General features: G+C 49.5%; 1 protein-coding gene across 5 annotated transcripts in view; it reads right to left on the bottom strand.

The window, feature by feature from the left end:
- DUSP22 (dual specificity phosphatase 22) overlaps window positions 1–24,069 on the bottom strand; it is a 55,357-nt gene that overhangs the window by 16,167 nt on the left and 15,121 nt on the right. For 4 of the 5 annotated variants that reach the window (XM_045551551.1, XM_045551552.1, XM_045551554.1 and 1 more), the window contains one exon: window positions 19,686–19,768. In XM_045551551.1, coding sequence (XP_045407507.1) covers window positions 19,686–19,768 — 83 coding nt within the window. Of the gene's footprint in view, window positions 1–19,685; window positions 19,769–20,204; window positions 20,303–24,069 lie in introns of all 5 variants that reach the window. The other variant, XM_045551556.1, reaches the window with a different exon arrangement.

Raw genomic sequence — 24,069 nt, 5'->3', positions numbered from 1 at the left:
CTCTGAGGAAACCGTAAGTGTGCAACAAACTCTTAATAAACCCTTGCTGCTGAGACTGGCTCCCGGTGGGCACTGGCGTCTGCCCCTGAGACCTGAGAGGTACAGCTCCCCTTTCCCTGCTCCCACAATTACGAGAGGTCAAAAAAAACCATTTTCCCCCCTTGTAGTTTGTGTGCATTTTGTTTCTAGCTTTGAGTTAACTGTTACATCTTCCAGTAAAGGCTCCTGTGGATCCTGAGGGCGAGTGTGACTGCGGCTGGTGCCCACACGGGAACACGGGGTCAGACCGCCAGGCTCCGGCCCGAGGGTTAGCTTGAAGCATCCTCTGGCGGAACAGCAGAGTAAAGAGCGGATTCGTCCTCATGTGGCTGCCACGCCGGCATCCCCAGCCTCCTCTGTCTCTGTCCTCATTTCTCCTGGACCCCGGGGGCAGTGCTCTGCTGGGAATGCTGAGCAGCTGTCTGAAATCCCAGAGCACTTCCAAGCGCAGAGAGGTCTCACAGCCATCACATAAAGGGCAAGAAACCTGAAGGAGATGCTATTATTAAAAAAAAAACGCATTTCACTCCTACCCTCCAGGCAGGCCACCACGCTTGCTGGCGTGGGCACCTGCACTGGCCACGTCCTACAGCTGCCATGACATGACTCGGGCTCTTCTCTGCACTTGCTCTCGAGCGAGAGCTGGCAGCAGACCAGGCCAGAAGGTTGTGAAGTCCTTTCCTCCCATTTCCTTCCTCCACCCTCCTTTTAGACTGGCAATTCCAGAGGGACCAGAAGGATTCTCAAGTTCCCACCTTCCCTTCTCCTGCCACCTTCAGTCTCAGCTGCACTTAAATCAAGCAAGGATACTGAAGTGGATGCCCTCTAAGACAGGATGAAATGCCTGCCTGTTACAATATTGACTGACAGCCACTTTATTCTAGAGGAATCTAAAATCACCCCAGTCCAGGAGGAAAGAACAAAAAACGAACAGGAAGAGAACGGACAGACGGCAGGTTAAATAGCTCTTTGCTTCTTAAGAGCATTCACCGTGAAGATCAACAGCAGTGTGGCAGGCAGCACCGTGCTCCTTCAGGCAGTCCCTGGACGGGGTCACATTCCTCTTTATGGTGCCCAATGCACGAGAGGAAAAGAGGTCGTCCTCACAGGGCAGGGACACCTTGTCAGGTGGGCTGGAGAATCTGCCCCGGGAAGACAGTGAAGCCAGCCACAGAGGATGAAGAGGCAACTCTTGGCCACACTAGGCCCCACCCTCACGCACTGGCCCGGGCATGCAGCAGCTGTCAATACATTCCATCTGCGCAACTCCTACAGGGGAACAGAGTGGCTCCCGAACACAAGTTGGGGGACCCCCTGCTGCTAAGGCAGGACAGAGAAAATGTAAAACGTAAGACAAGGTCATGCTCTCTCAAGGACAGATACCAACAACGATAATTATAAACTTCCCTGGAAAGATGCCTGGCACATAGTAGGCACTCACTAAATGGCTGCTGCATGATGAGACAATGAGAACAATTAACACCAAGATCGCCTCTGAGACTAGCCCAGAGAAAAAAACCATTGCGAAGCACCCATCCCTTATCCTGGTGACAGGGACACACCATGCAAAGGGCACGCTGTCCACACGCCAGGACATCAGCCTCCCTCCCGTCCACTGGAACCAGAGGCAGCTAAGAACCAGTCCGCGTGATCTACAATAAGAAGTATGCAAATTCAGTCAAGAAAGGAATCAAAACTGTCAAAAAGGTTCAGCTGCTGGCCGCCCAAGAACACCCAGGCATCTTGGCTTAGTCATTAACAAAGCATGAAAGGATCCCGCGTGGAGGCCACAGACCAGAGAGCTCGAGTTGCCTGAAAAAGGCTCCGGATGCCTGCACACGTGTGCGGTTCATGGCAGTTGGTTACTAATTCAGAAAGCAGCACGACTGCTCCAGTGCCACCAGAAAGCCGGGCCGACTGAAACTTACCCCGGTGCGAACGCACTGAGCCCTGCAGAAGTGCTCTAATGTGACGTGCAGTGGGTGCTTCGCACAGCAGTGGCCTAAACAAAGGGACACTCGCTGGCGTTGAGGTTTGCAGAGACAGAGATAAGGGATAGGATGTGTTTAGCTAAATTGCAAAAACAATAGTGAACTCAGAGGTTAAAAAAAAGCTTATAAAAATTCTAGAATAATCTGAATAATTCATAAGTAATAAAAATAGCAATGTCTCCATTAGTATAGTATTTGCTACATGGCATTGACTCCTTCATACTACTTCTAATATTTGAAAAAATAAGATTGGTTATCTTCTCCTTTGAAATAAAAATTTCACTAAATAAATAAAAATTCAGCACTTTCCATTGGTGGAAAGCCAATTAACATGTGTTAATTGTTTAGTGGCCCCCAAAGTTCTATGGGGCTACTAAATGTCAGGTTTCAATCTAGAGTGCTTATTTTGTTTTGCACTGAAATACAAAAACAAGCTCAACGAAGGGCAAGGGGCTCTGTCTATGCTTGAAGACCAGCATGGCGTTGTGAGTGGCCTAGCATGTCCGGGGACTTGTACCCATACCGATGACGTTGCACCAAAGGGAGGGCAAAGGGGAAGAATTAAGAAAAAGTCCCTCTGTGGAGGTCCACACAGACACGGAACATTCACGGCACCAAGCAGCGTGGCCATTAGGGAGTGACGTGGTGTAAACATTAGGAAAATACAGGAAAGAAGCAAAAGAGTTAGAAGGGACCTGCCGGGGAGAGCTTTCTGGTGCAGCTTTTGTGCTCAGGTTTCAAAAGAAACAACAGCCATCACTTGGTGGAGGACAGCGGGAGTGTCCCAGAGGCTCTTCTTGACAAAAGTTCAAGCCGCCTCAGTCCACCTTCTCAAAAGTTCTAATATTTTTCAGTTTTCTGTTTCAACAAGTATAGTAACCACCAAAAGTAAGGTTTTTGTCTTTCTTTGGGCCTGAAACTAAAGATCGCATTTAGAACAAAACGTAGGCAGGTCCTTGAAAAGCAGGGCCAAGATTCTGATTTCAAGACTAGGAAAGAGATCAAACTCTCGCTTGTTTCAAGTATGATTTCTAACATTCACTGTTCTTTTCTTTCTGAAACACCATAAGTAAGAGTCTTCTGAGGAACCCAGCTGACATCCCACAAGGAAAGATCCGGCTCTTTGGAAGCCGCTATCTCTCTCCCAGGAAAGCTCACAAACGCCAGTTGTGGGATGGAACTGGATCCCTGCAGGGGCTTGTTCAAGAGTTCCTACGGGGACAGGATCAGGAATCCACGCAGTGGAAAGGTTGTTTCAGCTGCTAATAAAAATGTCACGATTACAAACCTTGGTGTCTCGTCTCAGCCCGTGCAGCACCAGTGACAGCGTGTGAGCAGGGGAGCCGTCCTGCAGAGACGCACCGCAGTCTTTGACCCCCAGCCTGGAGGCGGCGGGGCCGGGTGCCTGGCTGACCCGGCCTCTGCGGCGCACGCTCTCCATTCACGTTGCTCACCCACCACCCGCGCAAGAGTGCAGCCACACGAGCCAGTCACCTTATCAAGAGCTAATTTTATCACATTCCTAAAAAAAAAAAAAAAACCGGACCCCAAAAAGAGAAAAATATAATAAAGTTTCAAACAAAATTTAAATTTGGACTGCCCCTCACCTGATCAGAAGCAAGACCACAGCTTATAGTACTCTTACAAGAAACACACGCAGCAAAAGCCTCCTCCACCAGAGACAACCACTCTATACTTTTTTTTAATTGTGGTAAAACACACATAACATCAAATTTACCATCTTAACTATTTTTAGGTGCACAGTTCAGTGGCATGAAGTTCATTCACAGTGCTGAGCAGCCGTCGCCAGCATCCGCCTCCAGAGCCTGCCCACCTCCCCACCCGAGCCTGCCCCAGCGACCACCACCTCCCGTCCTCCCACGGCCAGCCCCCGCAGCCCCCGTTCTCCTTTCTGTCTCTGTGAATGTAATTTCTGCACTTTTATATAAACCTAAAGGCAAGTAAACTTTTAAACAACGAGTGTGACCACCTCTGGAAGGTGGCAGACCCACGAGAGGCGGTGGCCGAGGTGACGCTGCTTGGGGACCCACGCACCTGCGGGCCGTCTCCTCCCAGAGGGGCCTGTGGAGACGCCCACCTCGTGTAGTGTGGAAGCCAAACCCAGTGCCCGGCACATGCATTTTCATTATTCCTCCTCAATTTAAGAATTTTCACAGCCCGTAACATTTGCAGAAATTATGTAACATTAAAGGGAAAACTAGAATTCAAAATCGCGGCCCTAGGAAGACTGAAAAGCAGGGCCGTCTTCATGGCCGTGTTCGTCCTCACCTCTGGGGGAACCGGGAGCGCGTGCGTCCGTCCCTGGACTAAGAACTGGAAGCCGGCATTAAAAATAAATGAGCTCTAGCAGGCGCGACTATTGGCCACCTCTCTTCCTTATTGTTTGTGCCATGGCAAAAACCTCAATGACATTCCTGTGGAAATCCATCACAAAAGATAGAGGGTCCTTTAGTTAAGCCTAATTCATGGTTTAAGAACAGGCTCTAAACTGAAGGTGTATTTTCTTAAAGCACCCACTTGCCCCTGATTCTCCCCGCATGAGCTAAATTTAGGAAACATTACTACAAATAACAACTTCCAAGAACGGCTGTGGTACTAGATGGGGTGGGGGCGGGTGGGAAGGTCCGAGTGGAGAGACAAGATTTAGCCTTTGGTTTGACTTTCTGAGACAGAAATGCAAATGAGAACCCTTGACACCTGTTGGCTTCTTTCAGGTTAGTCAAAAAATGACATGCATTTGACTCGTCAGACCAACAGATGAGGACTCGAATGCGTATTTTTGTTCAAGGTACTTCAGTGCGAGGCTCCAGCGGGCAGGGTCGGAGCGTGGATTTCCTGAGGCCTGCGCGGTGTGGGGAGGCAGCCGGGACACCGGCCCGCTACGGCCGCCACTGGAAACCCTCCCGAGTGCTCTCGGTCCGGCTGCAGGACTCGGTGATGGACGCGCCGTGACTCATGAAAATGGGGCCAGTCTCAGCAGTGGCTCCAAAGCAAGCCACCCCGTGGCATTTCCCAAGGGAAGTGAATGCCATGCTGAAGGATGCTTAGAAGCCACCGGGAGAACTCAGCAGTAAATATTTCAAGAGCATTCTCTGTATACATCATGCGTCCCAGCTGCTAAAAAATGTCCAGTCACTCCTCCCTATCTGCAAAATAAGGAAGACCCATCTGCAAAGTCCTTCAACACCTGTCCCTGCCCCATGCTGCCCTCCCCCCATGCATCTCCCTGCCACCACCCAGCTCACCCAACTCTGGGGAGCCTGGGTGCTGTGGGTCTCCCCACATGTCCTGAGCCTCCCTGCCTCCCCTGCCCTGCCAGCGTCCTGCGGTCTCTCTCTCTGGAATGGCCTCCTCCTCGTCAACCCTGCCCCGGTGTGACCCGCCAGGCTCCCCAGGGGGCCTTCCTGCCCCTCCTTGGCCTCCCCCTCTACAGACTCCAGCTGAACTCCAGCTCAACTCCCCACAAGCCCCTCACATCCCTTGCTCCCCAGGTGCTGTGGCAGCTGCCTTTCTATCAGTGTCCCAGCACCCCCTCCGCGAAGGTCACCAGTACAGGGCTGCCATGTCAAAGGAGGCGCGTGTGGGGAGGAAGATGCATTTCTGGAATTTTAAACATATGGCCACCAACCCAGGCTGCTCCCAGGCTGGCTGAGGCACCCACAGGTGGCTGCCTGGACAAGTGGCCATACAAGGCCTGCACCTCACCTTCTCTTACCGCACACCTCGGTGGGCTCAGCAGTGCGTGGTGAGCAGACTCGCCGACAAGGGAGAACTCTAGCAGGGGAAGCCAAGGCAAAGACGCCCGGGCACCTTCAGGGCTGCACCAACCTGGGTGCTACATGGCCTGAGCTTCAGGCCCAGCCCAGGCTACTGGAAGCACTGAGATCCCTTCCAGTGACGCCCCTGCTGCCGGGGGGAAAGCCCAGCCCGGGCGAACTGGGACCCATGTTTACAGGGCACAGCTAACCCCCTCCACCTCTTGTGTCATCTGCGGCTCCTCACACCACAGTGGAGGGTAGGGGGCTGCTGCAACAGGACCCCCAAAGCCCCAAATACTTACTATCTGGGCCTTGACAGACAAGTTGTGCTGAGCCCTGGTCTAGACAGTCCCATTCCACAGAGTCATTTTGATGACTAGAAGCTCATTTTACATATCACATTTCTTCTACATTTAAATGATACAGCACACCACTCTCTTAGAATTGCAACATCCTTAATGAGCAGTTGTGTTCAGTTTTCTTCCTTACTCCAATAGAGGGACAGAGGGATTTCCCTGGAATACAGGACTTTTATACACAAGGAAATTAGATGCAACATGTGCGAAACACTAAGTGCAGTGCCAGGACGTAGTAGATGCTCAATAAACGGCAGTGATAGGTTTGTCTGCAGTTGCTGTCCCTTGACAACAGCCCCACCTGCCAGGTTACCAGCCAGTAGAGCACTGCGCACACCTGCTATAGAGTGCCCAGCGCAGACAACTCCCTGGGCCCAGAGGGAGAGAGCTGCAGCTCCACAAGCACACCTGCCGAGCCAGCACCCCCTGTGCAGGATGGACGGCCTCCCTCCAACACAGCTCTACTCGGGGAGGCATGCAGCACGGCTCAACATTACTTGTGCCTCTTCTGCAGATGACTGACCCATGAGTTTGCTCACTTGCGGTGGGATAATACATCACCTGTGGGTGAGTTATGCACTTTGTAGACAGTCACTTGTCTTCAGGCTTGGACAGGACCTGCAGCCCCGAGTAGCTCCTTTCTAAAGAGCACACACGAACCCTCCAGCCAAACGCCACAGGCTCCCTCTGGGACACACCCTAGAAATGGTTTGTTCTCAGAGTAAGGCAAACACCGACCCAGAGCAGGGTGCTGCCCTCCAGGGCTGGCCAGTCCTACGTGGGCCAGGTTAAGGCTCACAACACACAAGGCCAGACTTGGCGAGGGCCGGTCACGGGCCACAGGAGAACAGCCACGAGAGCGCCAGGCAGAAAGAAAGCCCATGGGCTGGGCATGTGGAGAGACGTAAGGTGAACCAGGCAGCTCTTCTGTTTCTCAGCAGGAGCAGGAGCATCCTCTGTGATGTGGGTGAACGTGAGTGATCAGCGAGCGCATTACATTTCTGTGCTCTACAGCACTGCCTCATGCCCACACGCAGCAGGCGCGGGCAGGCAGGCTCCCAGCTCTGCTTAAGGACCAGCAGGCTGGTGTTCCAGGCCCTTCCCTTGCCCGGGCAGCACTTCACCAGCCCCTCCCCCACGCCTGCCACTGCTAGCTATCTGACGAGCTATTTTTACTTGACAGCTGCATCCTCTTACACCATGGCACAGAAGGAAGCCCCAGGCCACCTTGGTCAGAGCCCACGTGGGGAAGCACAGACAGAGCCCCAGCCACGGAGGAGGCCAGAGTACCCCCCACTGGGGTCACCAGGGAGGCCAGATGACCATCAAAGCTATTGAGCTGCAAAGCTGCCGCCAGTGGGGGAGCAGCTGGAGAGGTCTACATCAGAAAAGGCAGGAAACTTCAGTTTAAAGGAACAGTGAAAAACCAAAAACCAAAAAACCCCAGAAAGCCAAAAAACACTTGGAAATGTTATTCTTCTTTTGTTAGTTGTGAGACCTCTTTTTCTTTAGGGCACAGGGTGGAGCCATTCCATAATGTGGCTTAAACTCACTGTCACTTAGAGTAGACGGGAAGGTGCCTTCTTGGTGCCGTGGGGCAGGTCTCCTGGAACAAGGTATTTCAGGAAACAGATAAATTCAATGTGTATCTGTTCTACCACTGCCAGGCTCTGCCTCCTCCAAGGTCACATTGGCCTGACCTCATCTAGGAACTACTCTGATTAGGAACAGTTTCCAAGAGCAGGAGTCTCAAGCCAAAGTCTGGGCTCAGCTGTTTGTCCGAGATGCCTTGCCCTGGAATTACAAATGACAGGGAAGCCTGTCCCTTTGCAGTTATTCTGAGACAGTAAAGGGACAACCCACTGGCTGCTTCCCACAGGTCCTCCCTCACTCTGGCAGTGCCTGTGGCTCCCACCGAGGGTGCTGGGTGCCTGATGCATTATACCTTTTTAGTTGGGAAAATATCTGAGAAGCAAAAGTTGGACCTCAGGAGAAAGAGGCTCTAACTCGGATTTCACACACACCTGCTTCCCTCCCACGGCTCAGTGCTAGAAGCCACCTACCTACGGTGTGGCCTTTCACCAGGCATTGCATTTGCTTTCCCATCAGAAAAGGGGGCAAGGCAAGGGGTAGCTAAAGATGCCCCTGCTCAGTGACGAATGCTCAAACTTGACATCTGTATACTTGTGGTGGTAACTGAAAGGAGAGAAGTAATCTCTCAGTTCAAACCCAGGGTGTGACTGTCCTTCACCCCCTCACACACGGATCTCCAAAACATCCCGGGGAGTTCCATAAAACACAGACGGGAGAACAGTTTAAAAAGCAGCACGTACAGAGCCTGTCCACCTAGCCTACGCCAGGGTGATGAAACTAGCTAGATGCTATTGCTTCACTCTCAGAATTTTAAAATAAGGTCAGATCACTTCCCTTGCAGGTGTGGGCAGACACAAGGTCCACCTGCATCTCCTCCCAGGCAATGAATTATTAAGAGCACCTGAAAACAACAGATTTGCTTAAACCAGTCTTCAGTAAACCAGTCTACATTTAAATAATTATTTTTTTTATGGCTAAAAACAACAGTTGTGCCCACAAGAACCCTTTAACCCTGCTTTGGGTCTTAACCAACCGGCCACCTTTAAATTCCCATTCAAATTTCTGATTGCAGACTCCAAGGCCTTGTACCCAAGCAGCTGGTCGCCCCCGGGATGCCCGCGGTGTAGACGTCCTCACCCATCACCACCATGACGCTCGGGGTTTCTGCTACTCTGCCAGTCACACACGGTGTGGTCCTGACTGGAACCAGAAACACGTCTTCCCTTCGCGATACTCTCCGCAGACACTGTCCTCGGCTGTCTGCACCAAACTTCATTTTAAACTCCTTAGCAGAGCTGCCTCCCTTCTTCAAGCTTCCCAGACGAGCTTTTCATGTCACTCGCTCTCCCCTTCCCAGTGCGCACGGTGCCCGACACAGGCCTGTGTGTGAGGTCTCCCGGGGCTGGGGTTGCAGGCGAGGGGGCCGCAGGCGCTCGGCAGGCCAGATTGCCCAGGGGCGCCCCTGCGGGGAACCCAAACGCCGCCGCCGCCCTCGCCCTCAGAGGAGACAAGTCCAACGAGGACCCACACGAGGGGTGAACAGGAGTAACGAAGACGTGTCTGCCTCACAACACGGATGTGCTGACCCATGAGATCACCTGTCCGCAGACTCTGAACACTGTAACATCACGCCATGTAAAAGTGGGGCTGTCAGCCCCGTCCCCGTCTGGTTGTGCAGTCACAGCCTTACTCAGCCCCGGCGGCCCGGACACACACTGCAGTGAGGGCCACGTCTTCACGCCCAGCGTGGCCTCCCCCGGAGCCCTGGGGCCGTGTTCCCACCACTCGGGGCGCCGGGACTGCACCTGCTCTCTGGCCCTACCCGGCTCCGCCCTGCAGAGGCGCCCACGGGGGGCGCACAGTGGGCACTGCCCGCACCGGGCTGCACCCCAGGCGTCCCCAGCCCCTGCACCCGAGACAGGACTTTCTTTCCACCTTTTGAAGGTATTTCGTGAGGTACATACAAATTCATGGCTATTGTAACTTCTTGACGAAGTGCTCCTTTTTCCATTTGTGTAGTTTCCCTCCTTACATCAATTATTTTTTCTTTTGCTTTCAAGTCTACTTTTGTCTGATCAAACTATTGCGATGCCATCTTTCTTTTGGGTCATGTTTACTAGAGAACCTTTTCCTATCCTTTCATTTTCAACATTGCTGTGTCACTTTGTGGAAGATTTTCAGATCAAATCTGACTCTCACTTCTAGAAAAGAATCCCACTGCCAGGTGTCCCAGACCAAAGCTTCATCATTTCTAACCAGGATTACGGCAAGAGCTTCCCGGGGTCTCTGGGCCACCCGTCTCCCTTACTCCATTCCATCCCAAGTCAACATCCGAGAAAGGAAGCCTGGGTGTGTCACCTACTTTGTGCACAGACCTTCACCGAGTCTCTCAGACTCCTCAGCCTGACAAACAAGGCCTGTCCCAGTCTGCGCCGAGCCTGCGTCTCCAGTCGGGCCACCCGCAGCTCTGCTGAGCCTCACCCTGGGCCTTTGCACATGCTGCTCTTTCTATCTAGAATCCACCCCCAATTCCAACGTCTCTCCTTCCCATCACTGCCTCGGAAAACTCTCTTAGCATTTAGGAGCACACCGGCCTGTCCCCTCTTTGTTGGAGCCTTGCTGGATGCCCTGGCAGGGCTGGTCCCCAGGGGCCCCTGCCGATGCTATGCATGTGCAACTCTGCACTGCTGTGAGGATTTACGTGCCTGGCTCTCCTTAATGCTGGGTCCCATCTCACTTCTCTTTGTATTTTATCCCCAATCCTTGATATGAGGTAGGTGTCCAATAAATGTTTGCTGAATCTGGAGGAAGAACTCTCAATTTAGCCAAAAGGAGAACTAAAGATGGCACCACCCTTACCCCACTGTACTGACCAGCCCCTCTAGTCTATGATCAGGTGGAACTCCTTCTGGCATCTTCTAGGGCTTCAGGGCTTATTTCCTCCTTCCTGCCCTGCCCCGAAGGGCTGCTTCTGCTAAAAACAGACACCCTTCCTCCACACTGGGTCACACTTCAGTCCTACAAGGCTGTCTCAACACCCCTCTCTTCCTAAAGTCTTCCCCAAATCTCCCAGCCCACAGGCCAGTGGGCCCGGCACAGTGGACAGCACCCGTACCATCTGCATCACACCCTCGGCACCTACAGGTAGTCCAGCTGCGGTGTGTCTACACATGCTACACTTAGACCATGCACTACACGCTGCTGCCAAGACCTTGGTTTGGAGATCTGGGCAGATCTTGCCACGTGCATATTCCCCACTGAGGCCCGGGAGATGCAACCTGGGAAGCCCAGTCCGAGAACGCGGTACTCAGCACATGCACTTAGTCCTCGATCACATAGAGAAGTCAGGAGATGAAGGACAAGGTGGGGCTTGGCAGGAACTGCTCTAGAAACTGGGACTTGACATGAAGGAAAAACCCGGGAAGGGAGTTTGGTGAATGTCTTCCGCTGCATGGGAGGGTGGTCGGCGCGCACCGGCACTAGAGAGAAGGGCTGCAGCTGAGGTTCAAGGCGTCTCTAGGAAGGAAGCCAGGCCAAAAGGAGGTTCACGCAGAGCTCTTTCATTTAGAGATTTAAACGACACTGTTTCCTCCCTAGAATCGATTAAGGGCCAGAAGATCTCAAGCCCTTTTGGTCCATTCACCTCAGAATCCTTGGTTCAGAAGTCCACCTGCACGGGCGTCTGAGGCAGAGAGGGGCGCGCTCTCGTGCACTTGACTGCCCACACACGGGGAACCTAGCTATAGCTTAATTCGAGAAAGAGCAATTACTAGACAGTTTTCGATACCTACCATAATCATTTCTATTTGAGTCATAGCTATTTAAATCTGGGTTTGGCTTCAAACAAATTTGCCTTAACACATGAAAGCTGCTGCAAGCCTTTGGTAGAGTAGGTACCACTGATTCTTGCATCAAAGACATTTTCCTAGAGAGGTGAAAACAGCTGAGGTTCACTGGAAACAACCTTCAATCTGAAAACCAGTCTGGGTCAAACAATGACTTGTTTTCAAAGGCCCCAGACCTCGTTAGCAACTGGAGCCAAGGTGTTTCTGCAACACCAGTGAAAGGACTGAAATTGCCCATGCTGGACACGACGGCCAGTCCAACTGGGGAATCCTGCCCAATGTTTCCAGTTGCATCCCAGGGTATCTGTGAATCCTAAGAAAGGGACATAAATTCATTCAATATACAACCAATCAAGCAGAAGCAGAGCATATTGACATTGAAGATGAAGTCTATACGATTAGAGATGTGTCGTGGGCTATCTTCTCCCTCTGAAGATTGAGATGGCTAAAAAGAAGTGAATGACATACTTGCTTCGTATCTGTTAACCACAGATGAAAAGGATGTAGCATGTCTGATGTCATTCGTCACTCAGGAATCCACAGACACAGCGCTACCCAACACAGAACTCCTTCCAGACAGGCCTAAACATTCAGACACTACCTACCTGTCACTGCCACAGACACCACCCACGCTCCTGCCTGCCCTCCCTCCCTCTCGCCATTCAAAGAGATGCTTCGGAGACATTTTCATTATAACAAACTCAAGAAACAAAAGAAAATAGGAAAAAAAGTAGAAATCATCCTTCCCACCCCCTCCTCCCACCCTCCTCCTCTCTTCCATGGAATAACCATTCTTAGGAGCCACCAGTGCATCTCCATGCTTAGGTACACATGTACAGAATATGCATGTCCCTGCTTGGGTACGCACGTACAGAAGTACACCGTCAACTTTAAATTCAACATAAATGAGATTATATCATGGGTATTATTCTACAACTTCTTTTTCTTAACAATGAACTTTTCCCTATGAACACACAGAAATCTTGCACTTCTTTGTGAACTGCTAGCAAATATTCCTTCATGGATGAACCCTAACAGACCACTACCCTACTGCTGAATAATGGGTTGGCTCCAAGTTTTTGCCATTACAAAGAGAGCTGCCACAAACATCTGTATACCTCTACGTGTGTGAGACGTGTGGCTCTGGGTGTTTATCCTCCTTGTGCGCAGAGAATTGCGGCCCACAGCTTCTGTGACTTGCAGGTCCTGAGAGCTGAGGCCTGATGCGGTCACCAGGTGAGAGGCAGAACTGCAGGTGACCTCAGGGGCTGCCAGCAGGGACTACAAGCAACGAGGCTCTCCCTTTACGAGCCAGAACACAAGTCCACATGCTTGGAATGTTCCCTCAGCTTCTCATGACTTGACTATAAGCTCCATGAAGCCTGAGACAACGTCTCCACCAACTCTGTCCCCACCCTGGCCATGCAGCCTTGACTGTGGCAAACTCTTATTAATTAATTGATTATTCACTATCTGTGTCTTAGATGCATGGTCCTCCTTGTAGAACTAAGCTTTTAACGCTAACCAAGGGTAGCTGAAAGACCTTTGGAGATCAATGAGAAGGCACAGAAGCTGCACAGGGGATTCTTGGCTGTAACAACTTAGGGAGAGACGATTCTGAACCGGAGGTCGCAGCCCCTCTGTAGAATGGGACATCCACACATGGCCATGCTTACTGACAAGTGAAGGACCACACAAATAGCCCACAAAATTGAGGCTGAGTTGCACAAACCGGATCCTCTAGTTTCACAAATTACTCATGATTAATAATAAATCGTTCTTGACACGGTTCTACTTTCAGAACCCCAATGAGCCACAAGTGACCAAAGACATAATTTCTCACTTTGGGATGTAGCTGGAAATGCACACAGCTCACCGTTCATCTGCAGGTATCTGCAGAGGGGCCCTGTGCTCTGGACTCAAACTGAGTGCTGTGGGGACCAGAGAAGCCCCGGCAAGGCCCCTGCCTGCCCAGGGCTCGCAGACCAGCCCAGGAGCCCAACACAGGCTGGAAGACACGTCACCAAGTGGAGGTTAAGTAGCCACTGGACACAGCAGAGAAGCTGTCACAGAGCATACATGATTCATGGCCTGGCCAACAGTACAAACTACTGATACTACAGAAAAAGGGAAGAAGCCCTGAGCTTGGAGGGCCCTGGGAGTGTCTCTTTCAAAGGAGGGCAGCTGGGCTGAGCTCTGAGGGAGAGGGGACTCAGGCAGGCAAGCGGGGGTGGGAAAAAAGAAGAGAAAAAAGAAGCATGTTTTCTTAAACTTTAAATACCGCTTAACATCTTGGTTCTGCTTTGCTTTACACTTGGGGAGCCAACTTAACTACTGTTCAAAGGGATGGGACCGCTCGGCCTCAGGGCCACTTAGCCGTGGGCCACAGAACTGTGGGAAAGGGCTGACTGCCCAGGCTGACCAGGCACCAGACTTTCTGAGGGTTTCCTCACAAGCAAGCAGGTAAATGGAGCCAGCAGCACAGACAGAGAGATAACAGTAAAAATCAGAAAAGCGGAAGTGGCCAACTACAAATAAAACTAACAAAAGTAAATTCTGGTCACCGATACCTCAAAAAATGTCTTTAATGTTGAAGGAAAGAGAAAACAGAATCACTAAGAATAAATGTCTGCCTATGAAAAAATCCTATTTTTTATATATTTAAAAAAACTTAAATGGATTAAATTATAAAAGACACATTTAAAGTAGAAAATATCTACATCCAAGCCAAGCTCTATCTCATAAAATCTACCTGGTATACCTACAATACCCTGATTTGTATAAATTTTTTTTCTATTTAATTCTACAATATGCATCATTTAAAAATTAAAATTTTTTGTGTTAGCAGCCTAGTGAAGGCATGAGAATACTTTTTAAAAGTATTTTTGTTAACAGTGAAAAATAGTTTTGTTTCCTGCAGGTGCTCTGGGTTAAATACAAAGAATGAAAATTGAAACAAACTCTGAAATTTTTACATTAGAAAGATAGAGCTTTGTTTCTTTTTTCAGGGGAAGGGAGAAACCTTTCATTGCTCAATATTTCTTCCTCATCACCTACAAACAATATCGGATTTCTGATTTAAAAACCACCATCTTTGAGATAGGAGTTTTCACCACACCTCAAATCGGGAGCCATCAGTAGGTACTGAAGACACCTGCTGACACCCACACCCCCAAATAAGAAAACACTTTTAAAGAAATGCAAACAACTCCTCAACCAAGTTCTAAGCAATGGAAACAAAGGAGGTTTTGTTTCCCCCCTTAAACATCATAATTAGAGGTCTGAGCTTACTTTCTATTTGAAAGTAACATATGTGATCATGATTTTCCCCCTAATACATTAGTACCATGTGTGCCAAAGTTTTGATACCACAGTATAGTCCCAAGGGGCGATGTCTGGCAGGAAGACCGTGCCTCCGCAGCGAGGAGACCTCAGTTCCAGCTCCAGCTCTGCCACGTGCTGGCAGGTGACATGGGAAAGTCACTTGGCTGGGTTATGCCCTGAAGGAACCAGGATAATGCCACCTGCCTTGCTGGACTCAGAGTTCTTACGGGGTCAAAGAGATCATGGAGTGGAGTCCAGGCTGTGCCAGAGGAAGCCATGTTCGTGTGCTGTCCCCCGGCTTTCTGCCAGTTGAATGTCACAGACCAGTGAATTCCCAGTCATCGCCGCAGGCCCAATCAAATGCCTTGTCACTGCGGATGCCTCCAGATTCATGTGGCAAAAGAAGGGTCTTGCTCTCTGGGCTTCCACACACTCTGTTCCTCCTTGGTTTGTCGCCTGCCCTGAGCCACAGCTGTTCTCTCACTGTCGTGAATATGTCTGAAGTAGCCATGATGCACATCTAGATTACATGCTAAGGGCTCCCCCAGGAATGAATGCCCTTCCGTTACCTGCAGCGCCTGCCCGGCCTGGCACACAGCAGGAGCTCACGGAATGAACAAATGAATAGAGTCGCCCTTTGCTTTCAAAGGGAAGAACCACCTAGAAGGCGGACAGGACACATGAAGAGGGCATGTGCGGCAAACAAAAGCAAAAATCCTGCTCACTGGTGCTGGCACGGGGAAAGGCATTTCCTACACCACCAGCCAGCCCAGATGGCACCACCCTTGCCAGGGCTGACCTGGCGCTCGCCAGCAGCAGCGCTGAGGACGTCAGAAGCGGCACTCGTGCCGGGCACGGCCGAGGCGCTGAGGCTCGCTGGCGAGCACCTCTGGCCTGGGAGTGAACACCCGGCTGCCCACCGGGCTACCCAGACCAGCTGCGGGGTCCCGGGAAGTCCCTGCATGTCTCCCAACTTCCGGGCCTTTGTCCATACGATGCTGGATCCCACGTCAGACAAAGAGCAGCAGGGACAGAGATGTCGTCACAGATCTTCAGAATCTCGCCTGAGTTCAGGGTCGACTCTAGAGAGTCTGAAGGGCCCCAGGTTTCTACAGCATTTCTGAGGAGCTTCACTCTGGAAAACCTACTCCTTAAATACTCTTCTGAAGACACAGTAATTGGAGTCTCAGGCCTGTTTCCCGGGGCTGACCACCTTGCGCAGTGTCCAGGGGATAAACAAACCTCATCTCATCCACCAAGAAGCGTCAGAGACCACCCGTCACCGGCCAGCTCGGTCAGTGAGAAGCAAGGACTGAGAATGGCGCCTTCGCCTTCTGTTCCCAGGCAGGATGCCAGGAAGAGCAAGAGACCCTGCGAGTGACATTTTGGGAGCTCCCCCCCCATCTAAACAAAATTACCCAAATAATGGACAGGCAGATCTAACCCACCTAAAAGCAACCAAGGCAGAAGTTCCTTAATTCCTTCCTAAGTAAAATCAATAAATAAACAATGACTATAAATGTCTTCATCAGACCTTTCCTGGTGGGCGCACGTTATAGCCCTGTCATTGGTCAGGAACTGTGACAGGCTGCAGATTATTCCATCCCAGACAGTATAACGGGTACAAAACTGTGCCATTTCCCATTCTACCTGAGGCAGGTTCTCACGATCGCAGGAAGGCAGCTTCAGCGGCAGCGAGTCCAGGGTGGGCGCTGGCTCCTCCCGCCCAGGGCCTCAGCTCCGAAGCTGCCCCAGCAGTCTCTGGCCAAGCGCCCACCCACGAGGCTCATACAGGGGCCTCCTTAGCAGGATCCCACGGATTCCACAGAACACAGTTCCAGGGGATCTCAGCAGGTGGCATGACACACACACACACACACACACACACACACACCCTGCTCAGAAAGGCTGATCAACATGTGTCTGCACTGCAGAGCTTTCACACGCTTATTCCATCACCACGACTCTGAAACCTCCAGTGGGACCTACAGTGTCTAAATTCCCCAAACTTCCTTCTTTTCCTAAAGTATCACACCCTAGGCCTATTGTTCAACAGTCCATCCTCTGCGAGTCCACAAACCCCCTGACCTACGACCTCTATTCTAGAAACCACATTCAACAATGTGACAACCTTCTCTCACTTAGCCTCCACGGCAACCGAAGCAGATCTAGAGATTCTAAAAGCCTTTGGCAATTGATGCTAAGCGCCCCAGAGCTTTCAAACCCATTGAGATGTTTGTTGGAAATGACCCAAATCAGCATCTACAGTGTAGTGCCCAATACTTGGCTTTGCAGCACTGAGCTGCCGCAATGACGCAGGACTAAAACCCTTCAGTTTTACACAGTGACCACCTACCTACTTCTGTTCAGCCCTGGACTAGGACCACCCAGAGTAAGCTAGGGGGCATTCAAAACAAAATAAAATTTTGAAGATCTCATAAAATAAAGGGGCCCAGCTCTCTCCCCTCCCACTATTTGTTCCTTCCCTTTCAGTTGGGGCTCCCCAGCAGGCCTGGAGCAGCTCACATGTCGCCCGACCCTGCACTCTATGCCCCTCGCCCCTGCACCGCACCCTGTGTCCCTCCAAGGACCAGTCTGGCATAGCAAGTGCTGCTAAGGAGTCAAACTCATCTGTTATTCCCTACTGACCCAAACACACGGCTTCCCTGACTCATCCTCAGACTGGGTAAGGTCATGGCTTCTGGAACCGAATTTGACAGTCAAGACAGAAGACTGCCCTTATGCCTCAGGCAGACAGCTAAACAAAGGTCTGAAACTCCTGGGCCTCCCGTAAGTTAACGTGGGCACGGCAGTTCCAACAGTGCCAGTTTCCCGTTTCCCCCACCTGCGCAGTCAGACAAGCTATTGTTTAATTTTTCAAATACAGATGTCTTTGTGAACTACATGTGAAGTTAAAAATGAATAAACTGATAAGAGGGGCAATGCTAAACTACATTATGCTGACCAATGGTGGTATAACCCTTAATAAATATGAAATCACATGGAAGTATTTACTATCTAGCTAAGGTAATAATAGCACCCAAAGACTACAATAGGATGTCCCCAAATAAAAGCCATCCCCGTGAAGAAAAGGGGCAAAATTTCTCCCTTCCCTTCTCTCTTCCCTTCCCTTCCCTCTTTCTCTCTTTCTTTCCTTTATTTCTCTTTCTTATTCATGGCAGAAATTGTCCTTCTAGACTGAGATATATAGGAAATAAAAAAGAACACATAGTATACCATCGTTGAGGGAACACAGTTTGCCTGCAATTGGTGGTCTGTGGTCTCTGTATACCTGGGTTTCAATCCCCCCTGCTTTACTCTCCAGCCCATGCTTTCCCAGGTGATAAGAGCCAGAGCCCTTTCATTTCTAACACTGGAAAATCTTGTATCTAGACAGACATTAAAATGTGAACAGATTTAAGGGCTACATGATACATGACCATGTGTTTCATTAAATGCAGCATACAGTAGCGAGGCCAGCCCAGAGGCTGAGGGTGGGAAAGGCATCTATGCAATTTATTAAAATAAAGGAAACCTCAAGCCTCATCTTGTGATTTAAGAGGAAGTTAATCATGACCAGTTTGCAGTTTAACTTACCGTCTTAGCCATAGCTATATTTTAAATACAAACTGTTGATGACAGATTTAAAAATGGAATTTCTCTTTTCAAAGGAATTGTTAGGCTCCAAAAAGTTTTGTTGTTGTTGTTTCCAATAAAATCATGCTGCAACACAAATTACAGCACCTTAGCAAAAGAACTATGAGCTAAAACAACAGAAGGAAGTAGGAGCTCACAGATCTGGAGCAGTGAACTGAGGTTGTTCCCCACCTATGATTTTCTGATACTATGACATTCATCAGAATCATTTATTATTTTACATTCTCATTTTCTTAGCTTGTTTTATACAAACTAAAATCTGACAGCTCTGATGGCTAAAGAAAATAAATAAATTTAAAATAAAAAATATTACCTACTTTTGTATAATATGAATTTAAATGAGAACAGCCTGAACCAGGATTATTTCTTTCAGAAAAGCCACCCCTCCCTTTCCAACACCCCACCCTAAAATAGAAAAACACATACACATTACAACCACACATGCATTATTTTCTAAAAAGAGGTAACTTGGGCTCTGTCAAGGCCAATAAACAGAAATAGATTTTACCCCTGGCCAACAGCTCAAACCGTGCGTCAGGGTAAAATTGAAGAGGTTTTTGGAATTAGTACATAAGCAGACACACCCTGTTTACCCTGAAAGCCTAAAACACAACAGCTTCTACACCAGGAGTCTCTGCACCACAGCAGCCTGGGAAACCGCCAAGGGACAACTGACCTTCTGTTTTCTTTTACTCCTGAATCCAAACAGTAGCTATTTGAGCTTGAATGGAAAAATATTAGAAAATGAGCAGTCTGACTTCTTTTGGATTCTAAAACCAGAAATCATTTTGAAAGGAATGGAAATAGGTTTTAAATGTCCTTAAAATCCAGAGGAAAATGCAGCCTCAGCTTATTCCTTGACATTTAGCCAAGAAGTCAAGCTAGCACTGAACACACGCTTCTGCCCCGCTACCAGCAGGGCAGGAACATAAACGCTGCCGGAGCACACATTTGTGCCTCCAGAGATGACAGGAGCACACTGGCATCAGAGGGGATGTGGCTGCCTTCATTAATGGCACACACATTCCCTTGGGTCCAGATGAAAACACACACGTGTGTGCACACGTACACACACACACACACCCCATGACTCTCTCTTACCTCCAACATAGGCCTGGCACTATCGTGGACAGACAGAATATGTGTCACTTTGTTCTTGCTCAATTGTTCTGCATCTCTGGCATCTGTCATAGAAGAAAGGGGATGGACACTTTAATATTTGCAAATTAATTACTCCTAAAGTCTAGCCAAGACAACACACAAAATGACTTGCATATTTCTTTCTTAGAACTTCGTAACTGACTGTACCTCTAGGAAATTTAGGGCTGTTGCTTTTATGTATTTTGTCTAAGTTTATTTCTGATTGGTACAGCTTTTGATCTCAAGTATTAATCTAAAATTTGAAATTAGCTTAGATTAAGAAACATTGTGATTATGATGGCTGCTGTTCAAAGGAAGTGAATTCAGGTCGTGCGGTAGTGTCAGCGCAGTTTGTAAGTGTACACCCTTAGGTCGGGCTTTTGCATGAAACACATAACAACACAGATGTTTAAAATATTAAAAACCTAGTTACTTTTTAAGGACTAATAATCCAAAAAAAACTAAATACGAAAGACTCACTTACTACTGAAGACAGAGGAATCCGCCTGATACTTCTTGACCTTTATGTCAAAAGCAGGGACAGGTCTGGACTCAGACAGGACTGTCTTTTATAATGTCTATATTCATTTCAGAGCAAAAATAAAAAGAGAACATTTTCTGGAAATTCCAAACAGAATTGCCGTCAATTATCAGTTGGTTATCAAATTATCTGCATATGAAACTAAGGAGATACCAAAATTATATTCCCTGGCAATGCTCCTCCTGTAGAAAGAAGACTGAATGTGGTAACGCCCGGAACTGCAACCTTTCTGGCTAATCTATAAAACAAGGTCCAGCAAGAAACGAGGAGGTCAGCTCCCCTAAGCACCTGGCCTGGCTTGGCCAAGCTTTTGAAAATGAGACAGGGTCAGATGGATTGAAAGGCAAATGTTTAATTATCATGTTTCTGGAGAATATTTAATGACATGGGAAAATGCTTGGGATATAATGTTAAACAGAAGGAAGAAGCAGGTACCAAACTATAAATACAATATAAACTCAATATGTAAAACCACATAGAGACAAACACACATGGGGTGGGGGTAGGGAAAAACTGGCATAAAGAAGCGCCAATTAAGAGATGGGATTACAACGGTCTTTTTCCTTTATAATTTGTGCATGTGTGTGCATATATTCTACATGAGTGGTTCTAGAAGTCTGATATGTCTGTAAACTATCTGGGAGGCTTGTTAGAAAAGCAGATTCCTGAGCCACAGCTTAGTTCCAGCTCTACCGTGGGGCTGAGGAATCTGCCCTTCTAACAAGCCTCAATGATGGAGCAGAAACCAAGAAACATCGTTCTAAATATTCAGCAATGTCAGGGAAAAAGTCCTTAAAAGTAATATTAAAATACTTGTTTTATTTTAAGACTCTCTTCACTGCTCTGGCCATGTCGAGCTTAGGCTCGATGCCGGCCCTGCCCACTCGCACAAGCTGGGGATGGGCAAGGCTGGCCTGGAATCAGGCAGGATCTAGAATGGTTTTGGAACCCACAGGCAGGCAGTTGCCACATTCACACCAAAATGTGACTTTCCAGTGTGAATGTTTTAGAGGACAGTGAAACAAGCTACAAGCTGGAGCTGAGGAAGGTCGCAGACCCCTAGAGGGGGCGGGTGAGCAACCCGGAGTGGCAGGCCAGCTGGACGGGGCGGGAGTGAGATGCTCTCCCCGGGGGGTTCTTCCCGGGGTTCTTCCCGGGGTTCTTCGGGATTCCAATCCTGCCCAGCGTCTGAATTTTAACAATTTATATTTGTTTAGATATACTTTTTAAAATTTACAACAGCAGTATTGAGATATAATTCACATACCATAATAGCCACCCCTTTTAAAGTATATAATTTAATGGTTTTTAGTGCATTCACAGAGTTGTGCAAACGTCACCGTAATCTAACTTCGGAACATTTTCATCACCCCATAGACTATACTGTTGTGACACAGATTAAGATTTTTTAAAAGTAGTTTGGGAATCAAAGTATACATTTATGGATACAGAAGATCACTCAATACCACAAAATAGCTGACTCACTGCTGGACTCAGAGACCAGGGAGGCCGCCCACTGCTTTCTGCTGCTGTGGGCCCCCCTTTCCCACAAAGCCCAGGCTCCATCTGCTCACTTGAGGTGCACCAATGCCTAGTCCACGCTGCCCAGTAAGGATTTGGGGCCTTTTATTCTCACTGACTTCACACTCTCGATTATTCTGGATGGCGACCTACAGCCACGGGACGGGCACGATGTGCGGTGCAGACAGCCGCAAGACCAGCTGTGGAGACTCCGGCTTGCTAATGTGCACACACCCAAGCCTGTGCGCTTCACACAAGCTCTTCCCGAGTACCCAGCCACACGCATCACCAGGAGTCTGCTAGAAATGCAGACTCCCAGGCCCACCACAGATCTGTTTGATCAGAATGTGCACTTTAATAAAAACCACAGAAGTTGGTGTATTCCCTGCAGGGAATGACATTTGCCCTGGTGCCAATGTGCCTCTCCACTGCTGTGGCATGGCAATGCTGTTCCTAAACAAAAACACCCCTCACAGCCACCTGCAATCACAAATGCAAAAAGTCAGTATTGAAACCAACGGGAAGGCCACAGGTTAGAATTCACATGGAAAAAACATCTAGAGGGATACATGCTGACCTATTAAGCATGGTTATCTCAGGATGTGAGGTTATGGCAAGTCTCACTCTCTTGAACATATTTCTATCAGGTCTGAATTCTTTTTTTTTTTTTTTACTGATAAGCCCATATTACTTTTATAACTTGGAAAAACAAAATAAGAATTTACTGTTCACAAAATCCAATATAAAAGCGATAAAGAGGAAAATGAAGACTCAATCCCCTGTTAGTAAATGCAGCTAACCACATTCTTTTCCTCTCTCTGGCAGCATTTCCCCAGACTCTGGGCTCTTCCCCACTCTAGCTGCCTGCCTCTGTTTACCCCAGAGGCCTCCTGTGCCTTCTGAGGAAGCAGAAGCCTCCTGCACACAGGGCGAACCCCAACACAGAAATGCCGCGGTCCTTCCCTTCAAGCTGGACATTCGTCCCTGGCTCTGAGGAAGGCCCCACGTGGCCCGGGAAAGCCCTTGCTGGGGCATCAGCTGGCTTTGCTGGAAGATGCTGTCCTCAAAGGGCAAAGTGGCAGCCACATGCTTCCTTAAGAAGGAGAATTAGTGCTCTAGGTCTTATATGGATGCAGAGATGAACGGGGTGGCCAGTCCTAAGGCATGGGACGTGCCAGAGTGCCCATGGGAAATAAGCCGGTCTGGTGAGAGTCAAGCAGAACTGCCTTTGAATAAAATTAACAAAAACATCTCGGAGCAAGCATGAGAACCTGACACCATCAGCACGAGCTCTCTACAAAGTGGTGCTCGGCAGGCAGGAAGGCAGGGCCTGCGGACCCGCGCAGCGGGGAGGCGGGGTGCAGAAAGGTATCTGTCTTAAAGGACTCCCTGCTCTGCTCTGCACCCCACACCATGTCTGAGTCATTTCCCGAAAACCTTTTGCCTCCCAAATTGAGAATGTGCTGACCAATCAGTGAGGGACTCCCATCTGCCTGCAGTTCTGCTTCCTACTTAGGGACACACTCATGGCATCTGGAGCCACAAACTAACATGTTAGTTGTTGGTGGGTTCGACCTCTAACGATCCATTTCCACCCTGGGCGGGGACTCAAGTGGGACAGGGCCTGCCCTGACCACACCCTGGCTCTGCTGCTCCTGTGCTGACCTCGGGCCAGGTTTCCTGCGCCTCACTCTTCTCACCTGTGAAGTGGGAATGATGCCGAGAGGAGCGACCTCCACGGGCTGCTGTGGGGACTAAATGACACAGAACAGTGCCTGGCTTGTGGCAAAGGTGTGCTCTTCACCATCATCATTACTATTAATATCATCACGACCAGATTAAGTCCCAAGGCTGGGGTATGGGCCTCAATCCGTCACCTCCGAATGTTTCCAAATCCACACTTGTGCCAAAGACACTGGAACCCAGCTCTCCCAGGCCAAGCTGCCAGCAGACCACCCCAGGCCTGTGCTCGCCAGCTGCACCCCCGTGAACACCGGGGTCCTCCCGCCGGAACATGTCTCACTGGCAAGCGCAGAACAGAAGCCCTGAGACCTCGAGCTTCATCTCTGTGCACATCACCCCCACACGCAGCGCCTGAGCTTGCTCTCACTCTTCTAGGTTTTGGTGGACATCTTCAAACAATGAGGGCTTCCTCTGTCAGCTGACATCCACATTTGCCTGTGCCAAGCGGCGAGGAGGGGCGGCTGCTCGCTCGGCGTCGTCCACTCCTGCCTTCCCTCCCAGCCTTTGGGCACAGAGCTGCTGGATGCTGGTACCTCAACC

Source organism: Lemur catta, chromosome 5 (assembly GCF_020740605.2).
Source record: "Lemur catta isolate mLemCat1 chromosome 5, mLemCat1.pri, whole genome shotgun sequence".
Lineage (NCBI taxonomy): Eukaryota > Metazoa > Chordata > Mammalia > Primates > Lemuridae > Lemur > Lemur catta.
Note: the sequence above shows the minus strand (reverse complement) of the source record. Positions and strands in the feature narration are given on the sequence as shown.